At 44.4% G+C, this 16,420-nt stretch overlaps 1 protein-coding gene across 1 annotated transcript in view; it reads right to left on the bottom strand.

The window, feature by feature from the left end:
- Positions 1–16,420, bottom strand: part of MYH15 (myosin heavy chain 15) — a 69,804-nt gene that overhangs the window by 24,399 nt on the left and 28,985 nt on the right. The window contains exons 11-24 of the mRNA XM_037378205.1: positions 15,667–15,694; positions 14,702–14,795; positions 13,321–13,341; positions 12,635–12,727; positions 11,204–11,267; positions 11,012–11,110; positions 8,957–9,060; positions 8,383–8,521; positions 7,657–7,775; positions 6,443–6,592; positions 5,289–5,459; positions 4,074–4,253; positions 2,622–2,754; positions 776–843 (exon numbers count right to left, since the gene is read on the bottom strand). Coding sequence (XP_037234102.1) covers positions 776–843; positions 2,622–2,754; positions 4,074–4,253; positions 5,289–5,459; positions 6,443–6,592; positions 7,657–7,775; positions 8,383–8,521; positions 8,957–9,060; positions 11,012–11,110; positions 11,204–11,267; positions 12,635–12,727; positions 13,321–13,341; positions 14,702–14,795; positions 15,667–15,694 — 1,463 coding nt within the window. The remainder of the gene's footprint in view (positions 1–775; positions 844–2,621; positions 2,755–4,073; positions 4,254–5,288; positions 5,460–6,442; positions 6,593–7,656; positions 7,776–8,382; positions 8,522–8,956; positions 9,061–11,011; positions 11,111–11,203; positions 11,268–12,634; positions 12,728–13,320; positions 13,342–14,701; positions 14,796–15,666; positions 15,695–16,420) is intronic.

The raw sequence follows: 16,420 nt of genomic DNA, 5'->3' as shown, positions 1-16,420 counted from the left end.
TACGCCAGCCAGGATGGTAAATGAGACACCGTGAGCTGGGTACTTGGCAGCTCCTTGTGGGCTGGCATTAGATGAAATTACTGTCTGAGGGGTCCTTCAGCTATCTTTACACTTCTTCAGCTAGTAAGACACAGGTCTCCATTCCCCTTGATTTCCCTTCATGAGGAGCACTTCCAAACAGGATAGAATGACCTGACTAGTGGGAGGTGACCAATTCCTTCCCCTGCATTACAGCTTCCTCAGTGTTACCCATATGAAATGATGCTCATGGCAAATTTACGGGCCCCATTTTTCCCCAGGCATGATCCTAACAACAGCTTCCACCAGGAGCACACACCATTAGCAGGGAATTACTTAGGGGAAAAGAAGCTATCTGCCACTCCGTTCAACTTTGTTTTCCATGACTGCTCTAACCCTACGATCCACTTACAAACAGGAATCTCATAGGGACTCGCAGATTGCTTGTAATCAGTTCCTGTTCCAAAGACATGCACGAAGCTATAAGCCACGGAATAAGTAATAAACATTGTTCATGACATTTTATGATACTTTCTCAAATAGAATAAATATCACTAATCTCCTGAATGCTTCAAGAAGATAAGATGTACTGGCCCCTCCCACATGCAGTTTTAAGAACAGCGCATTCAAGGTCGATAGCCCAGGCTCAAATCAAATTCTCTTGTTGGATTTCCATTTTTTTGTGTTCATGACAATCCTTAACATTCCACCTCAATTTATTAACTCAAACTGTCAGATGGGGAGAAAGTACACAAACCTTGTGCAATGAGGACACCGTTTGAAAAGAGGCCCCTTTCTTGCGTTTCTTTTCTCCACCCTGGTCAGCTAAGGTAAAATAAATAAATAAATAAATAAATAAAAATCACAATGTGTATCTCAGTAGCAGGTGCAGGCAGGGCACGGGAGATAGACAACCTGTTCTGATAGTACAACTCCCTTTGAATGAAAGGCAAAGTCATAGCTAATGACTCGATGGCTCAGATTGCTCAAGTATTAAGCAAAACATTCAGAATATCAGCTGTGATGTATCACACGTTTGCAGCTCAGTGCAGCAGACAAGTTTGATTTTTGTCAAAGGCCACTGGAAGCTTTCTGAATGGCATTTGCTTTTCAGACCTATGCAGCATCACTTGTTATGCAGAAAGTCCGTAAACACGAGTAAGGCAGACAGAGTTCTCTGTAGTTCCTTAAAAAGCCTATAGGGTGAGACGATGTCGAAAAAGCTAAAGAAAATTAATGCTTATAGAAAATTCATACTGTACATTGTACTGTAAAGACACTGATTCTCACGTCTGCTATGCATATGTGCAAATATTTGTCTAGAATAGAGGGAAATCAATATTTATAACTTTATCTATAGCAAGCTTTGCACTGCCTGAATTTTGCTTAAAGCTTCAGAGTCAAAATCACTCAGACCCTCCAAAGGAATGCTAGTTTCTGATGTGACCTTCTTCAAGTTTCACAAGAGCCAAACACGACCCAAAAATGTACAGCAGTTGCTGCAGCTTTCTAAACACTGGACCATTAGATCATTCCCAGGAGGTCTGGCATTCTGTCACCTGTCAACAATAGTCAACATAAAAAGGTGAAGCGAAGAGTGCAATGTGCTTGATGGATTTATCCACAACCTTGCCCCCTTCTGCAAGTGACGCTGCCGAGACTGGAGGAGGCTGAGCTGGACAGGCTGTTCTTGTCTCCTGACACTGAAGAAAAGCAAGGTAGTATTCAGACAGACAGGAATGTCTGCAGGCAAATAGGCAGTTAGTAACTTGCAAGAATTTGCTAGAGGCAAGATTTTGGTTATTTACATTCATCTCCGTCTCTTATTCACATTATGAAGTCTGCAGCCTGCTTGCCTCCTCAAAGCACCTCATGATTCATGACGACAACATCTATGGAGACGGGGTTGCTAATAAATAGGCTGTAAGTGATTTCAACTTCAGGACTGAAGAGCTACGTCTTTGTAATGAATGCCAGTCTTATTTACTCAAGATCAATTTTCTGGATGCTTTCTACTTGTCTTCTCACAAATAAAACAGTTCTGTGTGAATTAGTCTTGTCAAACAAACAAACAAAAACCCAGCAGTGAGCAATAAAGAAGATGCATTGGCAAAACCTACTTTGGCCAATGGTGTTCAGGTACCTTCAGCGTCTGCTTGCCACTTACACAATAAAATATTCCAAACCTCTCTCTTAAACATTGTATTTCTTATTTAATTCAAGGTGGCTAGCAATAAGGACTACGGCGTGGGAAACAAGAGCTGTGTTTGTTCGTAGGTATTTATGTACAAAATTTTTTTGTGCAATACTTGTCTGCATATCTGAACGCTCACACGCTCAAACTCCCACCGGAGCGTTCACAACACACAGCTTTCCTTGCCAAAATTGCTCAGAGGTATTACACATTCAAGCTAGCTGAGCTAATGGCCTCCTTGGTGTAACTGGCAAACTCCTACAGATGCTGTACGCATCTAAATAATTAGTCCATGCCTCATTTAGCATTAAGTCAATTGCTGCAGAGAGAATTGGTTTCTCTCTGCAATTCATTGCCAAGCACACATCCCAGAAACGGAGGAAAACCCACGGAAGCTGATGCTGCTTACCGCTGTCAGCGCCGACATAGCTTTCAAACAAGCTTGCCAGGAGCTTGTTAGATGATTTTTGGAAAATACCTACTACGGTTTCATTAAGCGGGTCTTTGTTCTTCTCAAGCCACCCAATGATGTTATAGGGAACCTGCAGCAAGGGTTTAGAAAACAAACCAGAGGTTGCAAATGTTCCTCTTCAGAGCAGCTAGTAGTTCTTTAGACTTTGCCTTGGAACCAGTGGACCTTCTGCAAAGTGCTGTGCTCTAAGTGGTAACAGCCACCTGGTTTTTCAGCTCTCCCCCTCCAGTTCTCTGCTCCCTAGGTCCTGAGCCTCTCTTCCTAATAATTACCATCCAAATCCTGCACAGCCCTTCCAGACGGTCCAGTCCCTACACCTTCCCAGGGACTCTCCATGCGGTTGGCCATAGACATACCAGGTCATCACTGCCCCAGGAACCCTACTAATAACTGCTGAAGTATAAGATGCACAAGTAATAATTTCACAACAGCATGCTACACTGAAATAATTAAGGTTTTCTGACAGAAACTTATTAATTAAAAATCTAACTCCAGGACTTCGCCACAGCTCTGTTTAGTGGAAAAATATGTTCTATTATTAGTACCTCAAGGGGATAGAAATTCTAATTTTCTTTGCTGAATGCATTAACAACTACAGCTAAAGACCAAGATGGGCATGACTTCTCTTAATGAATACAAAATTAGCTTAATGTTCAATTATAATCTGAAATTAACAGCATCAGGTAAGCTCCAGCTCTGCTGTGCTGAGGCTTCATATCAACTCTAGTCTGATAAAAAATTTCCTGTGTCCCTCTCAAATTCTGTCTGGCTGTCTGGCCTGCAAACTGGGTGGCCAAGCTCTGGAACTGGGCAAGTTTTGGCTCAGGCATCACAGTATTGGATTGTATTCCCGCTCACCCCATCAGCAGCAGACCTGGTGACTAAACCTTCACAGCAGAATTAACCACATTTGCTTTTGCTACTTTGATGCGCTGGTCCTAATGCGACTAAAAAGTGAACATCAAAGTTTTGGTTGTTGGTTTTTGTTTTGGTTTTTTTTTAACCCTCCCTGAATTTAGGCAGAAATTACTCTGTTCATTTGTACAGGGAACCAAGGTGGAAAGTTAGATGCTGCTGCTGTTTAAATACTAATCCTAACCTGATTACAAGAAAAGTGATAAAGGCAAGGCAAGGCATGTTTTTGGCAAAAGCGCTATCAGCCTTCCTCAGCTTGTTTCGTTTTATTTGTGTATCCAAGGACCAGGAGTCCTGGAGTCTGGTGGTGCCTCACTGTGTTGCACTACTTGTGCAGAGAGAGTTGAGGCTTTTACTCCTGACCGTTCCTTTCGTCGCCTCCTCATCCTTCCCACCCTCCCTCATTGTGCGCTATGGGCCAAACCCCACTTGGAAGACCCCGATACAAAGTCAGCCTGCAGCAGGGGAACTTACTGCACCGGCATAATGAAGAAGTTCAAAGTGAGCTTCGTATTTCCTTTTCTTATCAGGCCTGGGCTTCTGTAGGTTAGGTGACTTGCCGAGATGATTGTCATAGAGTTTGGCTTTGAATGTCATATCTGTAGCTTTCGGGAACATACACTCCTCTTCAAGGATCGACAGGATTCCCAGTGGCTGTGGATTTAAGGACATCTTCATTGGAACATGCTTAGGCTGCCTGCTTTCGGTAGCTGTGCAGCTTTTAAGTCTGGCCTGATGGAATTTTAAGCCTGCAAAATATCTTTTTTTGATATTTTGAAGGAGGAAGCCTTGGACTATTCTGTTAAATAGTAGCCACACCTTTGGCTATTCAGTATGTCACTTCTGCCTTAGGAGGCTTTATGATGACTTCCAGGAAGGGTCTGATTTCCCTTTCAGGGCAGCTGGACCAACTCACATTTTATCATTCATGTTTCAGGAACAGATGAACTAGCTTCCTAGCACTGGACGGGTTGTTTGAGGGACTAAGTTCATGTGCAGATAACCTACCCCTGGGGAGGAAAGTGATCAAGTAGAAGAGCACTCAATAATCAGCCTTTCCACTCCAGCTAAGGCAGGACTTAAAATTTCATTTTTCCTCACAGATCAGCAGGGTTAGATGCCATGCCATACGTAAGACGTGGCAGAAAGAGCGATACAGCAAGGGACAGCTGTCCCCAGCAGGACCACATTATACTCGCAAAAAAGGAAAAGGAAAGGCATCTCCCATGCTGGGGAAGCGGCGAGAGGGAAGCAATAGTTCCAGGCAAAGCACAAAGGGCTTGCACATCAATATAATGTCACGAGCAGGAGTTTCATGGGGCACGTACTGACACATAGCATTTGCCCTGAGAAGCTGACAAATGAAGTTTGATGTTAAGCGTATGGGGAATAAAGTAAATGGAAGGGCAGTAGGGACAGAGAAAGACAAAAGCAAACCCTAAGATTACACAGCCATACGGACTAACAGGTACAGTTTGTGGTTACTGCTGGCTCCGTAACGCAAACTTACAGAGGCGAAGCCAAGTCACCACCGATACCCATCGCCCTTTGATACTGCATTGCACATAGAAAGGCAGGAACCGCCCTGCTGTCTGCTCTACTCTGCCCACTGAGCCCTGAGGACACCTCCAAGGGAGCATCATGAGTAAAACCAATTCAGCAGATACACCTCAGAGCTGCCGTACACACCTTCTCGATCAGATCAATGCAGGCCTGCAGGTCCATGCCAAAGTCAATGAACACCCAGTCAATGCCTTCCTTCTTATACTCTTCTTGCTCCAGGACAAACATGTGATGGTTGAAAAACTGTTGCAGTTTCTCATTAGTGTAATTGATACAGAGTTGCTCAAAGCTGTTAAACTGCAGGAGGAGATAAAAAAAGAAGCGTTGCACCACAGTTAACGATGGTAAGGGCTTGGTGGAATAGCAAGAAGGAAACTGTTTATAGCTAAAACCTTCTACACAGTGGCGGGTTGGGAGACTACTGGGCATAACACCCAAGGCATAGGAGGGGGGAGTTCAGTGGCAGGCTGCTGGCTGCCTCATGCCCAGATTTGTTCAGGTCTGTCAGGATGCCCTTCCCTTCGGCAGCATGCCACAGCAGTCCTGCGGAGCAGAGCCAACGCACCCTGCTCTGCTGCGTACGGACAGCAACACAGAGCAGCAGCATTAAACATCTTCAGGGACAGATTCTGAGAAACAGAAGTTGTGACATGCTTTATGCACATACACTTCTTTACAGTGATGATCGAATCACAGAGCAGCCCAGGTTGGAAGGGACCTTGAAAGATCACCTGGTCCAACGTTTTGTGGGAGAGGGAGCCTAGATGAGACTGCCTAGCACCCTGTCCAGTCACAGCGTGAAACCCCCAGTGATGGGGACTCTACAAACTCCCTGGGGAGGCTGTTCTAGTGATGGAATGTCCTCACTGTAAAAATTTTTTTACTTATATTGAGAGGAAGATGTATCTCTTATCTTATACCGAGACGAAGACATATCCTATATGAAGAGGAAGAAATATCTTACCCTATACAAGATGCTTTCTCTCAAAGAGAAAGATTGGGAACAATACATTCTTCTAAAACACAGCCCAAAGCATGCAAGGTGTTGTCTTTGCTAAAGGTTGTCACCCTCTTCCTCCCCAGGAACTATCAGCATGTTCAGCTGTGCTAAATGATGAGTGTTTTCTACATCTATTAATGGAAAAACCTTGTAAACTCATATACACGATTTGCTTTACAACTTTCTCAGCTCACAGCCTTCTGTTCTTTTAGAAAACAGGAATAACCACCCAGGGGCTTGGTGTCTGTTATGTCCTTCCGCCTTACACATTAATACTCACATCAAAGATTTCAAACCCGGCGATATCCAGGACTCCAATGAAGAACTGTCTCGGCAGCTTAGTGTCCAAGGTCTTGTTGATACGGACCACCAGCCATTTGAACATCCGATCGTACACTGCCTTAGATAAGGCTCCCACAGCATACAAAACCTAAAACACATGTTTCACAACACCACTCTGTGAACACAGGGATTTCAGTGCCTGCTTCAATCCCTGCTTATGGTTTAAATGAAATGTCATGGTGGTTCTTATGACCACCAAGGCATACTTAACACAACACATAGCTTCTCCCATCACCTGTGCTGGCTTTTTGTCGAACCATTGTTATGTATATGTATGTATACTAATACATACAAAAAGTGCTAGTAAAGTACCTCTTGGGAAATAGCCGGAGAGCAAGTTGCGAATATTTTAATGTCTTACACATTGCCGTGGAAGTTAGGTACCAGAAAGCTCACCGGCTGGATGCCAGCCATGATGCCCAGAGCTACTGCCAGAATAGGGGAGGTCTGTGTGCTCAAGTTGCTCATTGCCATTTGCTTCTACTTGTTGAGGGATGCTGTGGCATAAGCAGGCGATAAGAAGAGTCCATCAGAAGTCTCTTTTTAGCCCAGGTGCAACCACACCAACAGGATAGACTTCTCCCCAGCAGTTTTCTAGTTTCTGAGCCTGTACCACAGCCTGTCTTCAAACAACAGATTTCACGTTAACCAAAATGCTGCAGCATCTTCTACAACACTGTCACAGCTGCAGCGGTGCTAACCCTAGGACTTCTGTTCCCTGAATTAGGAGGTACCTCTAAGTGGGTATTACCTTTAGCTGATTGAGGTCACACAGAGCTTAAAATTACATGAATAATGAATGAGTGATGAGTGAACAAACAATCCATGGCTCAACTCTTCTCGGTAACTGTTCTCATCCAGAATTAGATTTCAATCCCCATGTGGTTTTCCTGCACCTGATTTCTTTGAGTGGCTGCTACTAACACATCAGAAAAACAATCCTATCGAAGGCCAGACACTATGCTTTTGGCAATCTGCCAGTTTCCCTCACTTTCACTGTCTCTTCCCCCAAGTTTGGGCATGTAAAATGAGAACAGGTACTAGAGGTATGAGTTAATATTTCTAGCAGCTGCCTGTCTCCCTGAGATGTTACAGATGAATCCTCAAGGCTTGCAGGACAGTTATCCAAAGACCCCAAAAGCTTCTCCTTACCTGTTCAACACTTTGACCTTTGGTCACATACTCGTTGCCAACTTTCACTCTTGGGTGCAATAAACCCTTAATTAAATCGGAGGAGTTGATTCCCATTAGGTAGGCAGCTTTATCGGCACCTGATCAAGAGAACCGAGGTTTCAGCTGGTTTAAACTTCCACATGGAAGCATGCCTGGCCAAGAAAAAACATTAAGTACATCCACTTCCAAAGAGAAACTGAATAAAGACCTTGGGGTTTTAATGACGTGTGTTAGGTGTGCCTGTGCTTTTTTTCTTTTTTTTTTTTTTTTTTGTGGTAGAGAAGGCCATCTAGCTGCCTTAGACCCCAACCACTGCAAGAACCTTGAGAAACGCTTCAGGCACAGGGAAAAGGACATATCTCCACACTGGTTATAGATTTCAGGTGCAAGAGGAAGTAAAGAAGCAAGACATGATGACATGTAAGAGACAAAAAGCTAAGACAACAGGTTTTTACAACCATTTTGTTCAAATGGGCACAAAACCAGAATTACATTGGGTTACTCTGACTGTTTCTATTCACCTTCTACTAAATCAGGTTACCCACCGCTGAGTAAGCCACTGCTACAAATAAAGCACAGCACTCTTGGCTGAGCAGGACCTACACGGTGCAAGATGAAAGCAAACAGCCTGCTTCTGCTGCAACGCAATGCATGGTACGTGCTGGACTTCTGAAGGGAAGGAGTAATTTTAGGTGTTACTCTTACTTTCAGTGCCATCAGCCTCTGCCTGCTCTTCTCTGGGCCTTTGTTTGAACTTCATGTTCCCAAAGTGCATGATGGCACCTGTGAGCTTGTAGGAGCCAGACTTCTCATCGGGCACAAACCCCAGGATGTCCATGGCTTGCTGTGAAGAGAAGTGCAGGTGTTTTGTCACTTCCCTATTCAAAAGCAACAGCATTTTGCAGCCTCGCGATCTACCTTTGCCGGGCAGACATTACCAACCTGCCAAGGGGCGTTACCACACAAGGCAGCCACTGGAACACCCTGAAGGCCAGCAGCGGCTGGGGAGCAGGAGGAGACCTCCCTTCACCTAGCATTTTATACATCTAATTATAAGAATGTTGTGCCCGTGGGCATTACATGGAGCAAGGCCAGATTCAAGAGTATAATAGTTTATCAGGCCTCGTGCTTCGCAGTATGAACACATGCAATTAAGACCCATTTCTGCTTTCCCTTTAGTCCAATAGTTTCAGTGTCAGAAGACAGGCTTCTGCCACCACTTTTCCTCCCCCCATGCACCTCATCTATGAGGCACAAAGCGAAATCAATACAGGCTTACATCCGTTGCCAGCAGTTCTTCTCCATCATCCAAGTTGTCCACTGTAACTACTCCTTGTGAGCAGAAGTGGTAGTCGTATGGGTTGGTAGATACCAGTAGCATATCTGTAAAAGAACAGCCAAGGTCAAAACTACCCTTCATTCAGGAAATCCCCCAAAAATGGAGATGGAAAAAGCAACTCTGACATACATTTGTCTCTGCACAACTCCGTATAAAGTTGTTTTCTGTGTTGTTTGTGGTTTGTTTTGTTGTTTTGTTTTTTTTTTTTTTTACAACTGCAGGGCAGCAACCAACTCTCTTCTTCTACTATTCCAGAAGACCAAGATTTAGAGAAAGCGTGAATAAAAGGAATATGGGAATACTGCATGCACATCTGTTAAGCCTGTTTTGCAACATACTGAGTTCGTCATTTCCCATCTAGCCCTACTCTCTGCCTTGCATGCCTGTAGGGGTAAAAGTCCCATCTAAGTACAGAGGAGAAAAAGGTTTTAGTGTGATCCAAGACAGGGACAGTGGACACGGTTTCCCTCTTTTATAACAGACTCGCAAAAATAGCAACTTCCAGGACTCTTGGCAGAAGACACTTGGCTGTTGATGAACAAAAGTCTGAATGTGGGTGTCTCTTTCTCCCCCTTTTCCTTTTCCTTCACATCTAAACCCCAGAATGTAGAGTTGTTTCCTAGAAAGCCAGCTGGCTCCAAAACTACAGGGAGAGTCCTGCTTCCCTAAACCAACGGAAAGTTTCACCCACATTCAGCAGACCAAGGTTTGCTCTAGATTTCAATCTTTTATATATGTACACACATGCCTACATGTCTAAATATGCGCATATGCATATACATATATGCCTATCAATATATGTGTATATATAATAATATTCTAAGTCTGTTTAACTTTGCTATATAGTCACGGTTAAGTACTCATTAACTACATTTATATTTTTCTATATTTATGCTTCTCTATATTTAGATACCTATGTGTTTATATACAAATGCATACATTTCATGTCTACAAAACAGAAGATCCCCATCGGTTCCAGCCCCTTGAAGAGCCTGCAGGCGTGCTCCTGCTGGCCAGAAAGGGGTGTGCTGTTGTATACAGACCGATGATTTATAAGAAAGAACATATTTTCCCAGCACAGGGGTTCGCATAGGAATCTCAGTGCAATGCTTCTTTGTAATCTTTCCCGTAATCACCGTTAATAAGGCCATGTAAGAGCTAAGAAGGTTAGGGACCTCACCACACACCGTCAGGATAATAAACCTTCAAAACAGATTATGATTGCTATGGCTTAGTAGGAGTTTAGCAGAGCAATAAAGTGACTCTTCAATGTACTTTATAAAATGTGTTCCTTCAGAGCACAAATTAAAGTCAGCAAACCACATCACTTAAAAACTAGTGATGGTTTTATTCAAAGCTCTGGGGTTGGGAGCAGAGAGAGCACATCTGCTCCCTGCTCTCCTCCAGCAGGTCTGTGGGACTGCGTGCAGCCAGGGGAAGCTCAGAAGGGGCAGTCACCACAGAAATCAGCAGCAGGCAGCTTTGTGTATTCTCTCTTGCTGCACGACATGCTAGGATGCCAGTTTAGGCATTTGGAGCAGAAAGAAGAAACTACCTTTTGTTCATGGACTTATAAGCAAATCTCCTTATACATGAAAATCTGGGCAATTAAAGTTTCATCATCACAAATGCTGTCAGAGGCACAGCATTTTCCAGATGTTTCGAGACCTTGGATTACACAAATTTGGTGTGACATCTTTTGCCTTCATAACGCTATGTTTTAGAAGTCCTATCTAAGACTCATTCCCTTCAGACTGATCCATCATACCACTTCACTTGCTAGGGCACCTGCATCAGTGTATCACAGAAAAAAAGTCTCTGTTGCTGCCGTCGGAACAGCATCTTTAAAAGGCAGCTTTAAAAGAGCGCATCTGACAGTGGAAGTGCAGTTTCACCAAGTGGAAGCCCAAGGCTTGGCCCCCTGCCCCCTCCTCAGCCACTGTCTGTTCAGCTGAAGTTTGATTCTTAAAAGCTGCGGCTCCACATGCTGCTTACCTAGTAACTCCGGCTTCTTTCCTGACAGGATTTGGTAGAAGATGTGATAGTCTCTTTCACCCGGTTGCTGGAAAATCACTCGGGATTTCTCCAATAAATCTAGTTGCACAAAGGAAAATTCAGTGAGAATGGCTCTCCAAGCTTTCCAGATGAGCAATTATATTTTGTAAAAGGAGAGAGTTTTGTGCTTACAAATCTCAATATCAGCAGATGACAGCTTGCCTGTGGTTCCAAAATGGATTCGGATAAATTTACCCTAATTCACAGAGAAGAATGTTCTAATTAGTGCATATAGTACACACAGAAGGAAACAAAGGGTGCTGCTTGCAGGCAATCATTTGGCCCAAAGAGCCCATTTATGCTAACTCCTTGGCTTTGCACAGGCAGATTTTCAATGAGAAGTATCAGACAATGATATTACGCTTTTCCAAGCCTAAATCCATACGTGCAGCTATGTAATCAGCTTGCGGGGAAAGGATAACAGTGGACTTATCTGCCAGGCTAAGACAGGGGAACGCACGTGGCTTCCAGCTTGGCGATGCAGGCTTGCTGCAGAGCAGGGCTCGGAGCAACACGCCTGGGCACAGGACACGGGCTGCTTTTTACACTGCTCTTCATTTGCAGTCCTAACTGACGTGCAACTCTTTACATCAGATGGGTACTGTGATTTTACACTGCTTTTCCCCCTATTTTTAATATATATTTTATATATATAATAATTTGCATATTCATCCCCCCAAATTCATAAAAATTGAGTCATTTTCATTTAATTTCTCGTATTCAAACACATGAACTCTTTTAAATAATTAATTTCCATTCAGCTGACAAACTCCTCATACAATTGTGTAGCTTTTCAACCCTGCTTACAACCCCTGACCCTCTCCACCCCTTCCAATTTCATTTTCGACTGGATTTCTTTGGGAAGCAAGGGCTACAAACTCAGGCTGTCATCCTCCTGCCATTTCTTCCAGACCTCTGAGCCAACGTCAGCCAGATGGGGCAGAGGCAGAGCTCCCGAGGGCATTGCTCTCCTGCAAGCCTGATGGAGATGAGGAGAGGCCCAAGGTCATGTCAGCTCTGAGGACAAGCCGGGGGCAGCTTATTCAGCCAAAAAGGTAGATGGATGGTAGGCGGGTCAAAGGCAGGAGCACTGCTGCGTGTGTGGGTCTGCAGAGGGGGGACATGTGGAGGGAGCAGGGACCTCGGTGCAATTCTGACCATTTCTGACACTTGATGACAAAGTAGAGCTATCACAGGGCACGGGAATGACTTAGGCGGGTGGAAAATGTGGTGGAAAAATAAGGCTATGCAGCAGAGGTGGTCCTGGGGAAGACCTGCCATTGCAGCTCAAAAGGTTTCATAAAGCTAGGCTTTGCTTGTCTTCCCCTCACGTACAGTTTAAACAGTTATTCAGGGTGGATCTACCTTTGTTCCTTTTTATCTTCAATCCTTTCACTGGTTAGTTTTTCCTGGTTAGATCCTACTCTGTTACTCTTCCACTATGTGGAAATCCACCCATTACAATAGAAGAAATGAGAAGCAACTTACAAAGGGCTTACTACAGAGACATTACTAACTGGCCATTGTTGAAGAGGACATCCTTGCCTTACATTACAGACTTACAAAACGTGAGGAGTTGTCGTTTCTCAGAGTTTTGGCATTTCCAAAAGCTTCTAGGGCTGGGTTCGCTTGAATGATTTGATCCTCCAAGGTTCCCTGGAAACCAAGGTCGAAATAGTATTGAGAAACCTACAGGCCACAAACTCAGTGTCACCTCTAAGCCAGCCACACATTCACTCCCAGAGAAAAGCCCCTGCAGCGATGGGATTAGCTCACCCCGGGGGTGGCACAGTGCGAATGGCATAACAGCATCAGCATCAGTCAGTTTCTAGTGCTTAAAAGGCCTCAAACATTCTGCTGCTCCCCGCTGTTTCGCTTTGTGGATCTCATATTTTATACCATCTGCATACAAAAGAGGTCACCATGTCTTCCCATGGACCGTGAAGCTGGTGGGGACATCCACGTGGATGTGTGTAGGGCTACTGAAGGCAGTGACGAGCACTGAAACGCATTAGATTTGAAGGCACTCAGCACTTGTAATATTTGGGATTCTTGGAGATGAGAAAAGCATTAACTGTCACTTGCACAAATTTCAGTTTGCTGAAGCGAACTGCTTTATGTGCTTGGGCTCCAGGGGTCCTTCACCAGGGAACGGCGCAAAGCGAGATGCTGCGGTTCGTGACATGGACCGACAGAGCCAAGTAGCATTTGCACGTGGAAAAGATAAAATAGCAAAGCTGATGACTTACCCCAGTTTTGGTAGCTGGTTGCTGTCGAAAGAGGAACACAATGGAGGAGGGAAAAGAGAGAGAGAGAGAGAATGTGAGTGCTAACACCAAGGACATTACAGAAGATAAAGATTAGCAAGGTCAGATGTCTAATGGGCACCAACGCACCAGCAGGACTTTTTGCAGGGCTTTTTGAATCCTTGCTTCCAAAAGCACTTGCAACTGTTTCTTTGCATTTACCGCACATCACAAAACAGCCAAGCGTTGTTCCTACCCAGCCTGCTGCTTTAACCTCCACTCCAAACATCTGCCTAATTTTGCTCTGGAGACGTTCCACAATGAACCCAAAGGCTAACTAACTGGACAGGGAGAAGAGACTGGTGCCAGGTGGTAAGAATAAAATAATGTAAATGCAAACAGACAAGTTTTAGACTATTAGATCATGCTGCCCTTGAACTCTTGGATTATTTGGGAAAAAGAAAAAAAAAGGGTAATGATAATGAAAATGCCACCTGAGCTGATAAACTACATGGAATATCTTCCAGCTGCAGTATGTTATTTGCACGATTTTTCCCAGAGCACACCAGGTCTCAGACACCAAGCTCAGCACACACAGAATGCTGGCTCTGGACCACGCTGTCATGTGTTCAGAGAGCCCTGCAGGCCTTGTGTGAATGTATATTAAATTTTGGTGATGTGAGTTACGTGTACAGAATCTGAGCCTGGCTGAAATTTTGGCCGTGTAAATACAGTTCACAGGAATTGGTAAATTCACCACAAAAAAGTGTTGACCATTCAGGTGCAATGAAGCTCAGAGTGAACAAGCTCATAGCAAGATGAGATTAAAAGCAGCACAAATACAGCATTCACCGTGACCTTAGAAGGAACTTAGAAGCAGAACAATACTTATCCAAAGAAAAATACAGAAAAGCTGATTGAAAAAAAATACCTTTTGTCAAAATATTCCTTTTTTTGTGGAAAAAAAGGCTTTCAACAAAACAGACTTTTTGATGAGAAATTTTAATCCTAGTCCTTTTGAAGACTGCTCTCTATGTGAAATAAAAATGAGACTTCTTAATCATCAGTCTCTCATCTTTTGGCCAGCTTTAACACAACAATAAGCATATTTAACACACACAAAACCTAAAACTCCTAGAAAAAAGCAGCAGCGGGAGTGGTTTTGCTGCTCCCTTTGGAGCGTGGCACGTTCAGGTGGGCATTGCCCTGCTACCTTCAGAGCTGCATGCTCTCGGTAATGCCACGTAGAAACACCAGTATCTTTTCCCACCAGTTTCTTTTCTTAACCATGCCTGCCGAGGTCTAGCATCCGGGATGCAGACTTGTGAGGCTAGTGGTACACAACCGTGGGAGTCTGAGAGGAAAGAGCCACCAGCAGACTTACATTCTTTTTACCAGGCTCCCCCAGGGCTGCCACCGTGGCAAAGTACTGGATGACGCGTTTTGTGTTGACAGTCTTGCCAGCACCGGATTCTCCACTAAAGGAAGGAGGAAGATAACAGAGGCATTGCTCAAACAGCTGTAACTCATCCTTCCACCCTCTGTCCTGCCAGCTACCCCGCCACGCAGGCTGCTCTCGGGACCGCTGACTCCCATTTCTGCAGCCTGCTGTTGGGCTATTTCCGTGGAAAGCAGATTAAAATGACTGAATGAAGAGGTGAATGCCTCTGACAGCATTCTTTCTGTGACTGGGCTCAGAAATCTCGTACAAACCCACACTACACTGAGCTGCCTTTAAGGGCATGAAGCTTTTGTTACAGGCACCTGGGCTGAGGATCTGAGGTACACCTACATACAGCGAATGAGCTAGAAAACCTGCAGAAAAGCTGCACTAATTTGCCAGCATTATACAGGAGCACATGCGAACTGTGTAGAGAGACACCCAACTCTCCATCTTTGATGCTTGCCAGGAAACGATGTGCCTCTTCTTTACTGCCTTGGTCAACTCCCTCCCTTTAGACATGTCTACACAACATTCGTAACTATAATTTGCAGCAAGAGCAACCACATTAAAAAGGAGTCTTCCGTGTCCGAAGAGGGCAGCCACAGCAAGGCAAACCCTGGAAGAAGCTTCTTTAATTGTCTACTGAGTTGTTTAAAAGCCTATTTGGGATGATCACCAGATGGGGATCAGGGATGGACCAGCCTCCATCCAGCCCTTGGCTGCTCCTCTCCCTCGGGGCTGAAGGCAGCCATCAGATGGCCAAATTGCCAGTAACTTGGCCTGGATCAAGTTCTGGGCGATTCAGCTGAGCTTTCAAGGGTCAGCTTGTAGTTCAGCAGGATTTTTTTTCTTCTAAGTTTTTCACAGCAACAGAGTCTCAAATCAGTCAAAAAAGAAGCACTTACGTGATCAGCATAGACTGATTCTCCCGATCTGTGGAGGGGGAGAGGGAAAAAAAAAAAAAAAAAAAGGACAAACTTAGCAAGCTGTACAAATTGCTTATTATAATTGCAAACATTGCTACAAAAGTAGCAACTATTCTAGAATCAGTCCTGCAAAGACAGGAGGGAATCAGCTGATGCAGGGGTGGGAAGGTGAACACTAGCATCACCTAGGCTGACCTGACGGGCAGCAGTGCCAGCTCTAGCCCTGCCCTCTCATGTTCTGTCAAGTCACTATTAAAGACCTGTCAGTTGTGCACATTCCCCCTCTGTCTGGGAAACTATAAATCATGCAATTTCCTGTCATCAAAATGGTTTTTTTTCTTACTCCTGAGTACATCTTTGCTCACATCTGACCCTTCTGCTCCTGCGGTACAAGACCCACCCAAGCAATTTTGCTGTTTCTTCACTGTGTATGTACTCTTCAGCTGGCCGTGCTGCTGGAAGGAACTAGTGTCCCCGCTGTTAATGGCCTGACCAGAAATAAGTGTTTATTAGAACATTTTGCAACCTTAATGTATTATTAACCGAGTTCTGTAAATGCTAAGTCATAGCAGCTTCTCAAGCTGTTGAGCCTAAATTCCTCTTTTCTTTCTTAATTCCAGTCGTTGTGACAGGCTACATAATGGGCAGCCTGGCCATATGTCACCCTTAGCTGATGAAAGAGCATCACTTTGCTGCCACACACATCCCCTTTGCCCAGTGCTTTCTGTCCCCT

The sequence above is a fragment of the Falco rusticolus genome, chromosome 2 (genome assembly GCF_015220075.1).
Source record: "Falco rusticolus isolate bFalRus1 chromosome 2, bFalRus1.pri, whole genome shotgun sequence".
NCBI lineage: Eukaryota > Metazoa > Chordata > Aves > Falconiformes > Falconidae > Falco > Falco rusticolus.
Note: the sequence above shows the minus strand (reverse complement) of the source record. Positions and strands in the feature narration are given on the sequence as shown.